This window comes from Anopheles nili, chromosome 3, assembly GCF_943737925.1.
Source record: "Anopheles nili chromosome 3, idAnoNiliSN_F5_01, whole genome shotgun sequence".
In the NCBI taxonomy this organism is placed as follows: Eukaryota; Metazoa; Arthropoda; class Insecta; order Diptera; family Culicidae; genus Anopheles; species Anopheles nili.
The window spans coordinates 63,805,344-63,825,157 of NC_071292.1; the positions used below are offsets into that span (position 1 = coordinate 63,805,344).

General features: G+C 47.4%; 1 protein-coding gene across 1 annotated transcript in view; it reads left to right on the forward strand.

Annotated features, from left to right (window-relative positions):
- The window catches only part of LOC128727342 (gamma-aminobutyric acid receptor subunit beta), a 69,498-nt gene that overhangs the window by 39,426 nt on the left and 10,258 nt on the right, over positions 1-19,814 (forward strand). The window contains exon 7 of the mRNA XM_053821246.1: positions 6,147-6,284. Coding sequence (XP_053677221.1) covers positions 6,147-6,284 — 138 coding nt within the window. The remainder of the gene's footprint in view (positions 1-6,146; positions 6,285-19,814) is intronic.

Sequence of the window (19,814 nt, forward strand, 5' to 3'; positions counted from 1 at the left end):
GAAAAACGAACCAAGAAACAACAAAACATCCTACTTAACGACCGGAAACACTTTTCGGTTTATTGCACCTGCTACACCTTGATAGCGAAAGTGGCTCGAGAAGGCGTGCGAGCGGGCCTCGTGTCTTATCTGCACGCGGGATGGGCCTCCGATGCCGCCGCCTTTTTGGTGTTTTGGGATGGGCCGCTAAAAATTGCCGCTTTCCTTTTGCACCCTGCGTTCGCACGCATCCTTTCCGCCCCGTTTCAACGGGGTGTTCGCTGGGTGGAGCTTTTCTGCTTTGCCAGCCGTCCGGACGCTACTCGTGTGGCCAGGAAGCCAAAAATCGAACATTTCCGGTAGATTTTTCGGTATAGTCTCCTCCAGAGGGGTTTCTGCTGGTTGGGGTCACGCCATAAATCAGCTCGGGGCTCGAAAGGTGAACCCCAGCTTCCTTTCTAGCACCGGAAGGTGCACTAAACCAGGCGAAATCCAGCAAGCCGTTATTGTGGCTTTTATCGCATGGGTTTTGAGTAACAATTTGGCGAAGAAATGAGGGAAAAAAACTCCGCCGGTTCAGCCTTACGATCGTCCATTACAAGTCCCGGGCCGTGCGGTGAAAGGCACGTCCTGTGTTTTATGGAAGATTAGTCTAAAACTTCCCTCTCCGCTACAAAAGCCTTTTCCTCAAGGGTTTAGGGTCCCTTTTTTCGCCATCTTCTCAAGGTTTATGCAGCGTGCATCCGCCTGACAGCAGCGAAAAGCTTTTGCTGGAGGATGGGTGACTTGAAAAAAGAAACCATACCCACCAGCAGGTTTTTCCAGCCACCATTTTTAAAAATGCAAAAAAAAAACCCTCAACGTACACACCCAAGATGGCTCCGGTTGATACCGTACGCGCGCCTTTGCCGAAGCGCCTAAAACTCCAAACCCCGGTGCTCGGGACGTGGCGGTAATGGAAACGACCGAAAAGAATGTCACGCTCGCACGTACAAAGACGGTTCGTCGAACGTTCGTCGTCTCGAGCTAGCTGCTTGGTTGGATTATCATCCTTTCCCTTCCGGTGCGATACTTTTTTGTCCCCCGCGGTCCTTGCAAGATCGCACGGAACGATCGACGCACCGGCAACCGGGCGCGTCATCAGAGAGTGTCGAAAGTTTTCCGGGCCAAAAGAATGACGCAGACACATGACAACGACCCAGCTACGCGACAAACATACCGCTGACAACCGCGCGGTAAGAAACTGCCAAAGAGAAAGAATAGAGCAGCGAAAAGTAAACCCACCAGCATCCGAAGGGTGGCGAAATGACGGAACGCCATATTTTCCCATGTCCTGACGGTGCGCCTGCCCGAGAATGAATTGTTCTCGGGCAAAAATTGAAAGCATTAAAGCCGCCTGGGTGTGCCGCTTCGCAGAAGCTTGTGCAGGCCATCCACACGCGGCGAGGAGATAATTGACTGATCAAATATGCCCACCCTAATACACATTCGGTGCCATTCGTCTTCGTCGACAATGGCATCATCGCCCCATCGTCGTAGCTTTTGCCTGCCTCGTTGGCATGTGAGTCTGTGTATGCAGGTGGAGTGGGTGGTTTGGGTGTCGCTTTTTTGTCCCGTTCACAGTGCCTTTTCCTCAGGACGCTGGGCTCGTCATCATCCTTTCAGCAGCAGCAGCAACAGCAACGAGGGCTTCGCGTTAGATCAATTTCGTCCCCAAAGCACAAGACATTTGACGGCGCTCCATTATGCGCTGCCAAGCTCACAACCGGCATCGTTACGAACTGAGCCCAGTCCCCAGGAAGTGCCCAGATGTCCCACTTATCCACCACACCCGTGGGGGCCCCGAACAGAAGCCCAGAAAAGCCACAGCAAGAGTCGAGCTACCGGTTTCGTGTGCCCACAAGCGCTAGGTCCATGCGGGCTCCTTGGCCTCGAGGATAGTGCCAGTGGTTTGGTCAAAGCATCCTAGTTGAAGTTCGTTTGAGTTTTTCCTTTTTTGCTATCTCTCTCTCTCACACACACACACTCGTCGCTTGCTTGTCCTGCAACACCGAAGCAATTTCCTCCCCGGGATCCGGTAAAGCCCCCGGCAAAACCCCCCCCAGCTGGAAAGTCTTCTGCTCAGCTGCCAATTTTACATCCCCCCATTCTCATCCAGTGCCCGAGTGGACTAGGCGGAAGGACGGTGCCTCAGGTTTTCCGGAACCCACCACCCAGGACGGGCGAACCGACATTGCCGTGTGCCGGTCTGCACCGAATGGACAGCAGCTATTCAGGGCAGGCTTGATCGAACTCAAACAAACTCACAAAAGACACGGCCATACGATCCCGTTCGTTGCGCTCGGCTCCGGCATGCTGGACCGGCGTTCAAGATGTGTTATATCATAACAGTTAAACAGTTCGGCTGGAAGAGGAACACGGTGAAGTCGAAGAAAAAACGATCCCACCGTGTATTCATGGCGTCGAATGGCTCAACTTTCCCAAACGCGCGCACCGCATTCGGTCAAGAGCTGGCAAACGTCGCTTTGAAAATTTCCCTCCTTTCTGGGTGGGTGTGTGTGTCATCTTAGATGGGCTTGTTCCTGCAAACAATTGGGCGAACGGGACGCCTACTTTGCTGAGCTTTCACGTGGAGAAGTACGAGCCTCACGCGTGTCAAAGCGAGAGAAAGAAAGTGAAAGAAGAGGCACGATTTCTATGCGCCTTCGAACCAGAAGTGCCTTCGTCGGTGGGTTCGATAATGTGCGAAAATGCGAAAACTTCCCTCCATTTAGGGAAAGAAGCGAGAACTGGGAAAAGCGCACACACCCACACTGTACAGACGAGCGGCACACATGCCTTCTTCAAATGTTAGCAAAATGAATTATGTCGCCTGATGGTCGGTTTCGAGGCGATGGCCCACCCAGGACCACTCGCTCCCGAACCGTTTCCGGCGTCCATTTTGGCATCCGGTGATGGGTGATAAGCGATATATAACACAATTGAGCATTTTCAATCGAGACGACGGTTGGAAGACAACGAACGCTGATGCTGTTGCTGCTGCCGTCCCCGTTGATGATGATGATGATGATGTTGTTGGTGTACGGCAAACAACGCGTATGTTTAACCACGTTTAACTAAGGGAATGGAAAGCCTTTTTCGTTCAGTGGTGAATGCATTTCTGTCTCGAAATGGCACGACAGCGAAATGTATGCCACCTGTTTCTATTATCGTTCAATAATTGCATTGAAAGGGGAGAAAATTTTCTTATTAAAAGCTTAAAATAATATTCTCATGCAGCTACCATCACATTTTTGTTTAGCTGAATTCCATTAATAATTGCATAATTTTCTGAAATGTTCTACACCGATTATTTCTTCAGAAATAAATAGTAAAGCCTTACTCAATTAATACAAGGCAACACGCTTATGTTGCGCATTACTCAGCTCGTTTATTATGCTTCTTTTTCAAATAAACTTTATTTCAATCGCAATACATTAAATATCCTTCCCTTCGAGGGTAGCACATTTCCGTTTCGGCAAAATGGCCCCGTTATCCTAAGAGACACTATGTTTCGCATTCTTTTCAATCAACGAACGAACTTTTATCTGCATTCCGAGAGTGCGAATGTTGCGCATGAATGTTGCAAACAGCCCACTGGCATACATCGTACCGTCTTCTTACTTAATCATTGCCCAAGCCACCCGGACGTGGACTTGCCCCGACGTTCGGGGTTTGTTTTTTTCTTCCGGTGTGTCCCGGAAAACTTTTGCCAAAACAGTCCACCTCCCTTTGCGCGGCCTCCCACTGGTAACGGGCCGACGAGCAGGTCACAGGGACTTTTCGGCCTTCTTTATTACTATTTAATGTGCGCTCGACTGTCGGGCCGCCCCGGGCCCCAAGGAGTTCGTGAGTGCTGTTCCGTTCCAGCTGAGACCGATCCCCAGCGAACGACAGTTTCCTACTGTTTTCCGGTTTGGTTTTAATTCGTTTGTTTTCGCACAAATGTGTGTGTGCGAGTGTGTATGTATATATTGGCTTAGTTTTTTTTTATGTTTCTTTGCTATGCTTTTCTATGAATCGCTCGAAATTAAGCCGACTTTCCGTGCCGGACGGGCAAACTCCCAAGTGCGGATGGGCGAAAAAACGCCAACTTTTCGCCTCCACTCGCTGATCCGTGTACATTTGTGCGGACCAATTTGTTTATTTTCTTTCCGTTCGCCACTTTTTCGCGCTCATTTGTTTGGCCTTTTGAATCGGTTTTGCTGTTTCGGCTACAACTGTTTAATTTATCATTCCGTATCGTCTCTATCGTTTCTTTAAGTCTTGGTTTTACTTCTTTTCCTGTCCATTCTTGGTCGTTCGAAAGCTGCTCCCGAAAGGTTCTGCTCACTTAATGAAGGATGCGGGAGCTTGAGCGTTGGCGTTCAAAGTTCGGCAGGTTTTCCCAGCCTTTTTAGCGATTGTGCTCGTTCAAATCGTTTATCATCGTGCCCGAAGCGAATTAATTAAACTTCTGTTTCAAACCGTTTGGTAGGAAAGAAAAATCGCCCATTACGCAAGGAGGGAAATGTACCTTGAGCATTAAAAAATAATGAATCCAGCTTTCCTAGTTAAGAGCATTACCGACTATTTTTAAAACACTTTTTTTATAGCTATTCAAGAAAAAATGATTTTATTGTAATGATTTCACGTTAAACTTTCTTTCAAATACTTCATATGATACTTGTCGCACAATTCAATTCAAAAAATCCATTGAGCTGCAAAAAGCTCCAGAATTGTAGACCTTTCTATCATCTAACTGAACCCTTAAATCCTTGCTGACGAAATGACAATTAGGTTTGCTCTACGCTCTGTTCCATACATTTAATTTGTGTATGTTTTTTAGAGTTATTCTTTTCATTTACATTTGCTTTAACACGTCCAAACAGTGGTATCATAATTCGCCTGAAGGATTCCATTTACAGCAATTTGCAGCAGCTTTTTCACCATTACTCAAGCTCAGGATTGGTCCTCACTTGACTTCCCATCATCGCATACAACCTCCAGAAGCTACCCATTATTCCATCATTCCCACCGCGCCATCACTTTTCGGTTTCGTTTGCGTTCTTTCATTTTTCCTCATTTCAACCATTCCCTTTCGATACCACCTAGCATCTCGATCGTCAAAATGCCTTTCTTTGTTCCTTTTGCGTGCAAGGCTTCACTGATCCCTAAGCACTTTTGAAAGCTACTGCTTCCATCACAGTTCTCACCCGTTCCCAACTTGCGCTAAGCATTAGATCCGTTTTTGTTCAAAGTCAAGTGGAAGCTGAGCTTCATCAGCATCGCGTTAACGCTTCCTTGCAACAGACAATTGTTTAGTAGACTGCTTTTTGGCCACGTACATGGTACTTCGAGAGAAGCAACATTTGGTTGCTCTTTCTTCTCTGTTTCTCTGGCTCCTTCTGATCCTTTTTTACATTCTGGAATCATCGATTCACGAACTGTGTTCTTACTGGACGAGACTGCTACTACCGTTTCCTAACTATTATCACCTTCTGCAGCGGAAAAGCGAAGGAAACATGTACACACCATCGAACCTACCTGAGACGCATCGGTGACCTCCCAGCACCAGCAAATCACCGATACATACCGTTTAATAATCTTACGTTTTCACTTTCCGTTTCTTTTTCCTCGACGTGTCACGAACGTACCGTTTTATTTTCCAAAATCGAAATGCAATGCTCGCAAACTCACACGAAAAATAACAAAAAAAACAACCAAAATACCACCAAAATGCCACCACCATCGTTGCATGCGTGTCCCGTCGAAATGGTTCAAAATCCGTACGAAATAACCACACAACCAAATCGTCAATCCCATCCCGCCCGTGGCAATGCCGCGTATCGTTTACGTTGGTTTTCCACCGTCGGAAATGGTACGCCGCATAATTCGAACGTATTTCGCATAACAAAAAATGTCTACTTTTGGCAAATGCGCGGAACATGCGATTTCTGAACCCGCAAAAAAAAAACACCACATCAACCACAATACAACTACACACTGAAATACGATCGAATGTCGGAAAACACAAAACCCGCACGCCAACTCTCATCCGCTCGCACCAATTGCGAAACGTACGTGCGACTAAAACAAAAATCAATATTACTAACGTAACGAATATACACAAATCTTGAACCCTGGAGTCGGTTATACGATGCGAGATATCCGGTACTTCTGGAAAGACGGCCTAAGTAGTGTCGGAATGAGCAGCGAGGTAGAACTACCACAATTTAGAGTACTGGGTCACAGGCAGAGGGCGACCGAAATTAACCTAACCACAGGTACCCTATCATAAACAGCAAAAGCTACCAAAAAAAAAATTATAAGAGAAAGATCACACCTATCGCTCATCATCAACATTTCAAAAACCTCTCTCATCTACTTCTTCTACCACATTTCATTCCTCTCTTTCTCTCTGTTTCTCTGTCTGTTTGTACTATTTCACCCCTGTCCGTTTCTGTTACGTCCGACACCACCATTTTGTTATAGCTTGTTCCGTCTGTCGTTCGGTAGTGTATCTTTCAAACGCCAACCGTTTCGAGATCCTACCCGTGCGTGTTTATACCTTCTGTTTCGCAGTATCAAGCGGGATTCACCGAACCGCACCGTGTGATGCTGTATTTTCTTCGTACTCCCGATTAGCCACCCAGCCGTTCCCTCTGTGTATGATCATTTGTTCTTTCTTCAGCTCTTCCACCACCTGTCTTCCTCTGTTCGTCTGTCACGCCTAGTAAATCTGTTGCCATCATCCATCATTGAGTATCTGTCCACCTGCTCATCTTCATCCACCATTTCAGGCCTCACCTAAGGCCTAAAACCAAACCCCACCCAGCCAAGAACAGAACCGAAAGCCAAACACACCACATTCGCGTGCATTCTGTTCTGTTGTGTTGCAGTTTTACAATTTCAAATGCTTTAGTTTTTACTTCGGTTTTGTGTTCCGTCATCGTTTAAGCCTTTACGTTTGGTGCATTTTTTATTGAAACAGATTTATTTTTCATTCAATGTGTTCTTTTGTTCTCTTTCTCTTGTTTTCATTTTTTTTCCAACCAATTTATTATTACACAATACTTTTTTTCCTATCAGTGAACTACCCCCACCGATAGCACCACTCTCCCTCTGTGAAGACTGCCCACAGTGAACGAGTCAGTTTTATCTAATTTTTTTTCTTTGAAATGCGCTCCCACCACAGATGCACATGTGTGCCTTTGTGCGTTCCTTTTTGTTTTTTCGTTGTTACCCATTTTGCATTGTCGAATTCAGCAAGTTTCGTATTTTGGTTTTGAACGAACAGAAAAAGAACAACATAAAACACTCGCACCATTGTTTTCCACACCATTCCCACAATGAACGGGTTGTAGGCTTTTTGCGACAAGCAACCCAACCGAACGGTTCGACGATACTACCGTTTGGATTTAGTTTTCAATAGCCTTCTCGTTTTTTTTAGATGCAAAGTATTCGCCTTTATTTTTCGTTTTCAGAAACGTATCAAAATCCTTTTTTGTTGTGTACAATTTCACCTGTTCAAAACGCAACGTGCCCGTGTTTCTGTCAGCATTCGTTTTTAGACCGCAATACAGTTTTGTTTTATTCTCGGTATCCACATCTTTTTTTGCATTACCGGCCATTTTCCGAAGTGTTACCGACATTTTCTTTCACACAGTTTTTGTTGATCAAATTCAATAATGAAATATTACTGCAATCTGACAATGCACATAGACTTTTACTAACACGTTTTCACTGCCACACCGAAATCAATCATGATTACTTCCATTTCAAGCATATGTACTGCAGTGTAAAGCGAACAGAAAAGGTAACAAAGTGAATCGCAGCTCACGTACTACCTGCCTAGTCAACGGTGTACAATAAATATCACTTATATGTGTTTTGAGTTCCCCAATAGTACAATGTACAGATTTTTTTTACCACAAGCGTTTTTGTTAACGAAAGTCACCAAACAAACATCCGCTGGGTAGTGTGGTGCGAGTTTTAACGAGCAAAAAGTTATGATTTCACGTTTTCCAATCCGTACGCCACCGTATATGATCGAATGCCAAGACCAAGCTTTTCTCTAAAGCGAACGGTGTTTTCATTTTTTGCTTCCGTTCCGACAACACCCTTTTAGACCAACACTTTTTTCCCAACAATAAAGTGCAACGTTAACTATCTTCGATGAATATGGTGAAGAAAGATACAGTTTTCTTGTTAGTCGTTCTAAAATACTAAATTTATCGCAAAACATCCCTCCGATATCCTTAAGTTTAAGATAATTTCAACGTCGATCTTCTGTAAGAAATACAGCAATTCACTATTTACTACACCCGGCGCTTCGTCTTGAACGAGCCGGTCTTTAAAACCCGTCAAGTGTCAAGCAAACGCTGGGTCCTCTTTTCGTTCCACCCTCGTAAGTCGTTCATCGTAGTCAAATGCTTTTCCGTCTTTGCTATCATATTTGCCAATGCCATTTCCAGCGCGTTTCACTTCGGTCTGGACAGTGTCGAAACGCGTACCGTATGCGCATACCGTAATGGATACCAAGCAAACTAACAAAAAACTAAAACGCAAACTACCAATTAGCCTCGCCAATCACCTAGTTACGTAAATAAGTTGAATCCGTTCAGCTCACCTAAGATGTACTGCTCATGGTTTTTCACCTCAGGATCCTTCTCATTCATCTCATGAGTGCGTAATCTCGATTGAAGATGCCCATCACGAACCAATATCATGCTCATGTTTTCGCTCTTCCATCCTTCTTCTCGAGCGTACACTTGTTCATCGTATTCATAAGCGTCCATAGTACGCTCGCATCGGTATCATCATTGAAAACTGCTCTAAGCTTTCTTACGTTATCCTCACCAGCATACGGCTATCCGAGCTCCAGAAATGAGAGCTAATAGAGCAGCAGACGCTAGCAAACGGTGCGTGTTTTTTTTGTTTTTGTTCTATCGTCACTTTGTATTTTGTAGCGGTTTTGTGTTCCACAATCCTCTGGGTGCAAACACGTACGCACTCGCGTCCACCGAGTGAGTCGAGTTGTGGTAGTATTTTTGCTATATTTCTCTCTGTAAAAAGTTAACATCCGTTTACAGGCGCATTGGTGTAGCCAACCAGCACCACATCTTACTAGAACGCGCTCTGCGGTACGAATAACTCGCTTTCGATAGCGACCGTTTTGTTATCCTTGGGTTACAACTGTATTTTTTTTTGTTCCTGATTTATTGCCCGTTATTCCCTTCACCATTCCACCGTCTTATCGAAGTACGCCGCTAAATGTGTATGGCGGTATTAGCCATTGTCCAGCCTGTTCGCATGCAAACGAAAAACCTGCGCGGTGCCTACCAGCGGGACTGTGCCGCTAAACAGCAGGGAAAATTACTACATAAAAGCTCCGCTTACTACGGCCGACCCACCAACTGCGGGACATCGGTAAACAAGCGGCGATAGCAATAAACAAGTGTTACCCCCACGCTGCAGCGTTCTCGCATCCTTCCATCGCACGTTTCGGTGTGTTTGCAATATATTTGTTCCGGTTCGCCGCCCACGTCAGCTACAAATGTCAACTACAAGTGACACTTGACACATTTCGCATTCTAAAACCGAAAGAAGGACGCACATCCTCCCCGGTGCACGGTTCGTTTCTGCCGTCCGCTCGTGTTAACCTTTTCCGTAATATCCCTTGTTTAAGGTACAGTTTTGTTTCGAGCAGCAACAGGGGCAACTGGAGTTACACAGCCACCGTAATATGTAAAAAGCAAAAACGCATAAACCCGTGCATTGTTTCACCCAGCGCTCGCTGAATTTTCGCCTGCAAAAGGACACACACTCCCACACCTACATTTTTCTCTTTGCCTCTCTCGCTCTCTCACTCTTTGGCTCTCCAACACTCCGCGCTCGCTCACTCTTTATCTCTCACCTCCAATTAGGCAGCCTACTTGACACATACCTTATTTGCCGCGGATGCGAAACAACGAAATCCCAGACAAAAATGCCGCGTGTTGAGGGGGGAGTACAGCTAAGCCTCTCAACCTTGACCATTTGTAATGATAATGAACTAGATCTCCGCTACGTCCTCTTACGTGCCGAAAGATACCCGACACAAAGAGCAAAATCTTCACAATAACAACCCCGAGGCGCAGTGGCCTTTCGCTGGTGGAAAATAATTTTCTCACCAGCGCCAACCGCCTCCCAGTTCACGATCCGGCCGGCTCTCGAGCGAATAAAGAGCGTGAGAGCAAGAGACACAGTGTGAGGGAGGGGGAGAGCGGAGAGATCACACCCATAGTGACAACCCTAGTGCGATGCTTTCTTCGTCCTGCGAGCGTTGCACAGCCCCTCTAGGGGTGGGACTAGGACACTAGACGCCATTAGAGTCAAACAATTAAGCCCACCGGGAGCGTGAGTACACCAGCTGTATAAAATGGCCCTAGAAGATTGTCCTAGCCGGAGAAGCTCTTAGAGCGATTCCCAGTGAAAGGGAAGAGGAGATAAAAAAAATAACACTACCCAAAGTCACAATCCAACACTAGAAACGAACACCATCTTCACATAAACGAGTACTAACACACAGAAGCAAATGAGCATAAGAAAAAAAAATCTCTACATATACCCCAACTTCCAACATCTCACCCAATCTCTCAACGATAATGCCGTTCAAAGGACCATTTTCTAATGCAAAAATGTTTCTCTTTTTTCTTTTTTTTTCTATCTTCAACAATGTCTCGCTTTTGTTCTTTGATCGATACTGATCCACATCTAACCCCATAACCCAACAAACGTAATGCGATCTTCTGCTACCCTTCGTGTATATGATCGTGCGTGTGTTTATGTATTGGAATGACCACACACACTCACGCCAAAAATATCCGGAAAACTCCATCAAACGCAATGGCTACTGCGATGCTGCATTGTCGTTTTGCTTGATCCCTATAACCCGGCTGCTTGGATGCGCTCTTGCATATCGCGTGTAAAATGATCGTGTACATCTACGCACACACTCACCCATCAATAACATCCTTACGCCCCATACGAAACCGCGATCCCGGAATGTCCCTGTTGACCCTGGAACAACGGGAACCGAATGTTAATTTTACGTCTAAAATTAACCAACAAACTACACCTTAAATAACGACCGAATCCGCGTGTAAAAACTCGTTAACGCAACGTATGAACACGAAACCGGCACATGCGAAATGACAAATGTGCGAACCTGAACTTGCAACTCCCCTTGCCCCACCACCAAAACACCCATCACCACCAACACCATCACTACTACTGCTACTACCGACCGATACACCCCGTTTCGAAAATGGTAGTCGGCTACACGATGCGAGATATCCGATACAAATGGAATGAAGGCCCCAACTCTGTCGGAGTCTCGAGCGAAGTATCTTTGCCTCAGTTTAAGGTTTTGGGACACCGTCAACGTGCTATGGAAATCAGTCTCACAACAGGTACCTGTAGACGGTCACCGATTTTGTTAAATAACTTTATACTCTCTCTCTCTCTCTCTCTCTCTCTCTCTCTCTCTCTATCTCTCTTTATCTGTCTCTCTACCTCATTACTTCATTATCCAAACTACGTTTACTACTTATCACTTTCCCGCTCTCGAATCCCCTTTTCCTCCTCACCGATCCGCCGAGAAGAGTCGTCCTCTCGAGCGGAACGCGATTCATTCTTTGTTTTAACAAATAATCGAAACTCAACAAACCTAATCATCCAACCCGTATGCAACATGATTCTAATGCTCAGTATCGTACCATTAGCGAATCGCTTGTTTACAAAAAGAGTTTTCTTCCGTTCCTTTTAATCCGTTCCGAGCAAAGTTCAGTCAAAACGAACTTTTGTTGAATTTGAAAATACACCAAAACAAAAATGATACATTTCAATTTTCTTTCGCTACATCTTTCCAACCCGCATCCGTGTCTCGTACATTCTCGTCGTTAATTCGCCCATTTTGTGCATCCCTTCTCGGTGCTTGAAGCCGAGCGTACGATTACTGCATAGTTTTTCTCCCACACACTCACAAAGAAATGGATTGTGAACTCCAGCCTCCAGTGTCCTTTTTAGTTCCCGCCCTTTCCATCGATCATTCATTCGCTCACCCCTTCGGAATCATGTCAGTTATCAGCCCGCTAGTTCACGTCCCATCAGAGATCACCTTCGCGAACACATACTCACACACACACATATATTCACAACGCGATTCCAGCTATGTGGAAACGCAAGCCTCGCTCACTCATCTGCTCGCTCCTTGCTTGTTTTAGGTAGATCAACTAACAGAGTACTGCTAGGGTAGTGTGTGTGTGTGTCACCCTGCCCCACTCGGGTTGGTCAAGTAAATTCTTTCTCGCTTCCAAACCCATACCCAAACCCAATGCCTAATCCTTTGCCTTTGTTTTCGTTCCGTTAGTCCCGTGCGTTAGTCTCGTATGCGATCCGGATCCGATGCGGCCATGTGTTAGCGCCCGTCGGATCACACCATGATTAGCAACTGTGCGATGGGATGGTTTTTCCTGCCGTTTTTCCACCCCCGTTACTAGTTACTGCTACCACGCGTGGGTCGAGGGAGTAACATTAATTTCACCCAGCAAGGACCTGGCCACCGCGCATCGTGTAGCATGGATGCGTGTGTCCGTGAGCCTGCCTATTTATATGCCCTCAACTTCATCGACGACCTTCGGGTGCAGCTACGCAATTTGACGCCATTTCAAGCCCTCACATACATGCCCTACCGCGTACATGACGAGGGGTTCCCGGGCGTCCCCGGAAGCAACCGCCCTTCGGGTCGGATTGACAGGTTCATTAAAAAAATCCCCTCCCGACGGTCAGCTCGAGCGACCCGTGCAAGTCCGGGTCCTCTCGGTGGGACCGTGAGGCGAAAGCGAGAAATTGAAGCAGGGAGTGGGGGAGGACGGGGGGGTGGGGAGGAGGGAAATTGCGAGAAATGGTTAACTTTGATGAAAAGTTATCGAAGCCAATGTTTGCGGGGGAAAATGGAAAACCCATCAACCGCTCGATACGTCACCCGTTGCGGAAAAGCTTCACTTTGACGTGGGGCACCCGACCAAGGTCGCCGATGCGTTGGGTGGGCTTAAACAAGCGACGGATTTTCCTTGCCATAACCGGTGTCGACGGAAGGGGAAAGGGGGGTGAATACAAGACCTCCCTCCTACCCCGACCCATCGTCCACACGTGGTGGAATATATATCGAATTAGTAAATCTTTTTCCCACCCAAACCCCCGGCCAGCCGATCGTTTCGATCGGTTCGGAAGGTTTTTCTCGCGTGGAAAACCTCACCCTGGAAAGCGTAAAGCGGTGCGTTATCTTTCACCGTGAAGCAAAATCGTTCGCCAAAGCGTTCCGCCCAATTAACGGCCGGCGTTTTGTGGCAGATCGTCCGGGAAAACTATCTCCACGCGGTTTGTGCGGCCGGTGGAAACCACATGCACAATAAATTTTCCCCACCCCCAATGGGGCCGGGAAAACCGTCGAGTCGCACGCGTCTGCGGTAACGTAGCACATTTTATAGCGCTGCGGCTGATCGGTGCGATAAAAGCGAACGGTTCGCATTCGATTGCGCCATGGCCCCGATTGGCTAATCTGGGATTAGTGCGATTCGATGCGCCACCCTCGCGAGCGTTCCTTTTCCCGGCCCTTCGACCCGACCTGGATCGATATCGGGGGGGGGGGGGGAGGTGGGCTTGCGAGCGTTCGAAAGCGACCACCAGCGGTGGGTGGGAAGTCTTATCGGCGGTGGCCGCAAGGAAATGATCTACCGAGCTTAACGAGCGCATAAAAATCACCCGAACGAGCCATTGTCCGCGGGAAAGCGCCCACCGGCGACGGTACGGCGTGTGTGAGGAAATCCAGCCTAAGGAAATGTGTTACTGCTTTATTAAATCTTGCTGCATTTAAACGAGCGGACAACGAGTGCTGCATACGTCATAAGTCCGACCACACGGAGTCGCAAGGACTAGAGGGTTTCTCTTTCCTTTCTTTCCGTTTTTATATTTCGAAAAGTCCTCAACCCCCCACCGGGCTTAAATGCATAATAACGGAGATTGGATTTTGGGATTTTTATCTTCGGTTTCGTTCGCTCACACGCGTCCCTTCATCGCCCACAAAAAAAAAGGCCCAAAGGCCAAGGGCTTCGGCCCGCGTGCGCCCCGGTCGTAATCCATTTCGCCGCGGGAGTGCAAATAATTGGAAATCTCATTACCACCGATGGCGCGGCCGCCATCAAATATTAGGCTTTGGTTCATGTTTTCATCCAATTTAACGTCAAAGCAACCGGCGGCCTTTCGCGCGGGAAGCGAGCGAATAAAAAAAACGTGCGCGAAATAAAATAAAACCAACAGTATCGAAAGCCACTGCCAGGACGAGCAAGAGAGAGAGAAAGAGAGAGAGAGAGATGGGCAGAGAAAGAGCGAGAACGCAAGCTATTGTCCGAAAATGGTCGCACAAAAAAAAAAGCACACAACCAAAAGACAACCTTCATTACGCATAATGATGGGCGGTGGGCGCGTGTAGCGTGGCGTGCTATTTTTCAGCACACAAAATGGCCGCCCACCTTCAGTTGACACTTTTCGTTTCGACCCTGGTACCTGGTAGGGGGGCCATCGTTACCGTCAGATGGTGCCAGGACCACCCGCCAAAACCCAGGATCCAGCCCTTAAAAGAACATGTGCTTTTTTTCCCGCACACCATAATTACGCCACTGACCGCTCCGCTGATCGAGCGCCGAAGACAAGGGAAGGTGAAAAAGGACTCCCTGCCACCCGGTGATGCTTTGGCGCTGGGCCACAAATATCAACTCACGCACCTCGGGCTCCAAGCGAACACGGCGGTCGTTCGAACGTTTGGCAACCTAATTGAGGTCCCGTTTCGGTGCAAATTTATTTGAATAATCCCCCACCGGGTGGGCCAGTTTCCGCCCGCACTGGGCTGGTGGTTTTGATTTTCCATCTCCCCTCTCGCTCTCGCTCTCTCTCACACACACACACTCTCTCTCTCTCTCTCTCTGTGCTTTAGACCAGCTCGGCATGAGGTCACCCCCGGGGTGGACAAATTTTGGCACGCGAGCTTTCGTCCAGGTGGAAAAAAGCAGCAGAAACACCAACAATAAATACCCCAGCTGGTGTTCGAAAATGCGCGTCACCGTCGCCGCAATAATCGCCAACGTGTTTCGTTTCACGTGAATCAAATTTAACGGAAGCTTTCGGGGGTGAGTGACCGGATGTTTTGTCACCTCAAACTCTCGCTCCTTCCCACGTTACTTCCGCTTCCGCGAGTGGCAAAGCTCACGACCTTCTCGGCATGGTAACCGGTAGTGGCGTGACAGCCATTAATTAATCTCCCGCATCGTGGCCCTGTTCGAGGTGAAATCGAGGCCTGCAAAGTGCGTGTGTCTTCCAACCACGGAGCTGACCATCGAAACTATTAATTTTTCGCTAAGCACACCGACCGGCCACCATTTCGTTCCATTTTTTGCTTTATTTTCGGTGATTGTTCGAGAGGTTTTTCTCCACTTGGTGGCCTACTGCGATCGGGGGATTTGTGTGCGTTGTTTCTCTCTCTCTGTCTCTCTCTCTCTCTCTCTCTCAAAATCCACTCGCTAACTAACACGCTTGTCAACGAGCATTTCAGGAACACACAGCCTGCTGTTGGGCGCTTCCATGCACCCATCACCCCAAAGATAGCACCGACCACAGGTAAGTGCAATGTGTTTTCTTTTTTACTTTCCTTACTTATTTCGCCCCAACGCGCGACACCCCCGCGGTAGGCCCCTCGGGGGAACGAATGGAAGTCGAATCCCTTGTTGATTGTTTGTTGATACAGCAAAGAAAAACAAAACAAAAAGCAAAGCAACAAAACCGCCACCGTGGGTGCGCATGGGGCGCGCGTCGGAAGGCGAACGGCGAAATCAAGCCAACTCATCCTTGCATCGCAATACCCCATCAATCATCCCCTGTTCGGTGCGCGCGGTGCCATCGGCGTTGTGTAAACGGTTTTATTTTTACGCCACTCGTTCTGGCGCTCGCTAATGGCACCCGAAACCACGCGATGGAATGGGAAAAAACTTTCAAGGCCAGCTTTTCCCGCCCACCCAAACGCGTGACGCGAAACGCGAAAAGTTTTCCCGAAACACCGAATCACGCTTATCACTTGAAGGGTGCTTGATTTGCGTTCCCGTTTGAAGGGCGAACGCATCGATTATGAGCCCGCACGACAGCACGACAAAGGCGCTCACTTTGCGTGCGCAGTTTCCGTTGGAATGGTGCAAGTAAGAACAAAAAAAAATATACAGATAATAAATGGAGGGACGGGAGGTTGGGCAAACGTCTTCCAGCCGTGCTGGGACGTTCCAGCCGCGGAATGGCTAGACGGATAGCCGCGAACAATGATCTCAATGCCGGGGTGCGTATCGATGAGAATAACCCAATATGGCCGAAATGGCGATATGGCCAGAACACAAACCCATTATCCTGACCCCCGACCCAGCTAGCCACCAGCAACCAGCAATACAGTGTCGATCCGAAAGCTCGATTGCATGCTCCGGTTTCGGATCAGCGGAGGAGCTATGTAGCTAAGCTCGGGAAAACAAAAAAAAAGCACCCACACAAACCCCTTTCTTGCAATCGTTAGCAGCCGGTAAATTCCTCCCGTTCGCCATATCGATCGACCGAATCGCAAGACAATCGGTTTTTTGCTAAATTGAAGCTAAATTAAAACTCCTTATGCCCTACTTGCTCCGGGTTGTCATGGTCCTGTAACAAGGACCTCCCTTCGAGCAGGGTAACAAAATGCACCCGTTGCGCCCTTTTTCTCGTCACATGGCACGATGGAGGGAATCGCGAGAGAAAAGGTTAAACCCTGCACAACTCACTGTACCTCGCGACGCGGGTGGTTTTCAACCCCTCAACACAGTTCGCGTCGTACAACAGGACGATGGGCGAGTGCAGGCGAGTGGCAGGATTTAATCTTCGCTCCGGTTTTCCCACGAGACGAGGAGAAAGCAAACACGCGGGACCTCGGATTAGAAAGGCTCTGTGATTGTGTGCATGTGTCACTCGCTCGTCCTTTCTCGGCTCCTTAAACCCTTTTCCCTAGTGCTAGTTTGCAATTCAATTTCGATTGGCAATAGATAGGAACCGGTTCTAGTCTCGTAGCATTAAGATGTTGGATTAAGCAAACGCAAAAAATAAAATCCAACAAAAAAAAACCAGAAACAAAAAAGTTACTAACAGAATAGTAACCCAACCCCAAAACCCAAAAGCAACAAGCCACCCGACCCGCTGGACACTGTATTCTACCAACCCTGTCCCTAGCATTCCCACTTCCCAAAAAGAAGAAAAAACCCCCGCTTTTAGCAAAAGCTCATCCAAAGCATCTACAGGACAATGTTTCGGATTTGATTGTATTGTAGCCTCAAAAAACGCAAGGAGCGTTGTAACGAACAACAAGCGAGAAAACAAACCCACTCATTCACGTCCACCCATTTACCCCCCCCCCCCCCCCACACACACACACACCCATCCACAGTCAAGCGCACATTCCAAGATTACGACCAACGCATCCGCATCGCCTACCCACCCACTCGCGTGCCAATGAAAAATCATCCCTCATTCGTTCCTCTCTCGAATAGAATAGTGCGAAACCGAAAAAGCAAACAAACATCCCGCCTTTTGGGCCGTTCACACACGCACGCACACACACATCCGCTTTGGTCGTACGCATAGTCCTTTTACTTTTTGTTAGCATTCAACCCGAAACCTAATTTCGAACCCAGTTTTATCATTTTCCACCGATCGACATGCGCCAACACATCACCCCTAGAGTAGCCCGAGTAGTGTAGTGTTTGTTTTTCTTAGAGTTTCCCTAGCGCGCTACATCCGGCTACATCACGGTTTGTTACTGCTTCCGCCCAAGGGCTGCGGCATGCTGTGCATCCGTTTTCCATTTTCACGTTTGTTAGTTTATTTTCGTTTGTTGTTTTTTTGTTGTCGGAGTTTCATTCGTGCCTCATCCCCGAAGCAAGGCCACCAAGGCGGGAAACTCACGTGGCTTGACAGCTTCAAGCGGATCATCATCCTCACCCGTCCGGGGGAGAAGGGGAGTGGAAAAATCCACCCCATGGGAGGGGAGACCGCAGCGCGAACCGTATACATACACTTCCACCAGTGGGAGAGGATAATCATTAGCATCTTTTAATTACGGCGGTGAGCCCACTACTCGTTTGCGAGTGAGGCGAACGAACGGGAGAATGCCCTAAAGTAGGGCCACACCACCCCGCCCCCCCCCCCCGTTGGGTGGGGATTTTATTTGGAAATTAACATATCATCCCACCCACCGGAATGTGTTTTCGAAAAAAGGGAGCCAGCAACAGCAACGGAGAGAAAAGCCCCCCGAATGTGGTGCGGTTTTGCTGTTCCGTTCGTGCTTTTTTTTCCCTCGCTTTCTTTTACGAGCAATTTTAATTCATTCTCAAACCGCACACGGGGAGCAGGGAAACCGAGAAACGGGACGGGCTAGGGTAAAATTCCGCAACCATGAATCGCATCCCTGCATGGTCATCCGTGCTTGATACGGTCACTCATATTTTTTTATCTTTATTTTCCAACGTTCGACCCCCCCAGGGAAAGCCGGTGAAAAAGGGGTGGTATGGTCGGGGAGAAAAAATTAGAGAAAACGCTGGGCAAAAGAAAAACAAAGAGGGACGACGAGGAAAAACCATCTTCATCTAATTCGTCAAATTTGTTTAGTGATTATTTTCCCATCCCTGCTGGTTCGAAAAAAAAGGGCTCCCATAAAAGCGCATCCATTAAGACTAACGGCACGGAGGATCGTGAAAATGTGCTCCATGCTCTCCCGCCCTCCATTTCCTATGCTCGCCCGCAAAGACCATTCAAGTACAGCTTTCCACTCGGCCACCCAAACAACCGCAACATTTTAAAGGATTAGTTAGGCTTAGTGGCTGGCCCTACTCTACTTTATGCTTAGCGCGTAGAAAAACGTAGACACTTCAGCCACCGGTTTCTGTTCGTTCCGTTCGTTCTTCCATCCATACATCGACCTTCCATTTCTTCTTCGTTTACGTTCGATCGTCAAGTGCATCTCCTTGCATGGGTTTGTTTCTTTTGCTCTTTTTTATATATTGGTATGTAAGAACGTCAAACAAAATCTCAACATTTCATTTCTGTGCATACTGAAGGTCACACGCAGCCCGGAAGTGTGCCATTTTCTTCCTTTTGGCTTATGGAAAATCGACGCTCATGATCATGGTAGAAGTATTCAAGCTTGCCCCAACAAGCGAACGAAAAAAAAAAACAAGCACATTTTCGCCGCGCAATTAGCTCATACTCGCTGCTTATCGACGTCAACAAAACCCCATAAAATGCAGCTAACTTTTACTAGTGTAGATTTATGTTTCCAGTCTCATTCTTGACCTAGTGTTACATTGAATTTTCCATTTTTCTGCTCGTGTCATCCATTTAAACGATTTCTTTACCAAACGTTCGTTGTTTACGCCCGCTTCCAACAATACTGCGATCATTTAATTCTTACGATATCGAACGAAGATGAACACCAACTAATGCAGTAATAAGGAAGAATACATCAATAGAGAAACAAAATAGAAACGCAAAAACGAGAGCACAAAAAAAAAACGTATAGTATTTGGAGCAAGTGCAAATAGAATAAGAAACACATTTCAAAACATACACACAGGCTTGCGAAACACCGCGTGTATAAGCGACATAGTACGATGCAATGCATGGTGCATACTAGCATACGTCTCTGCATTTTGCAACCA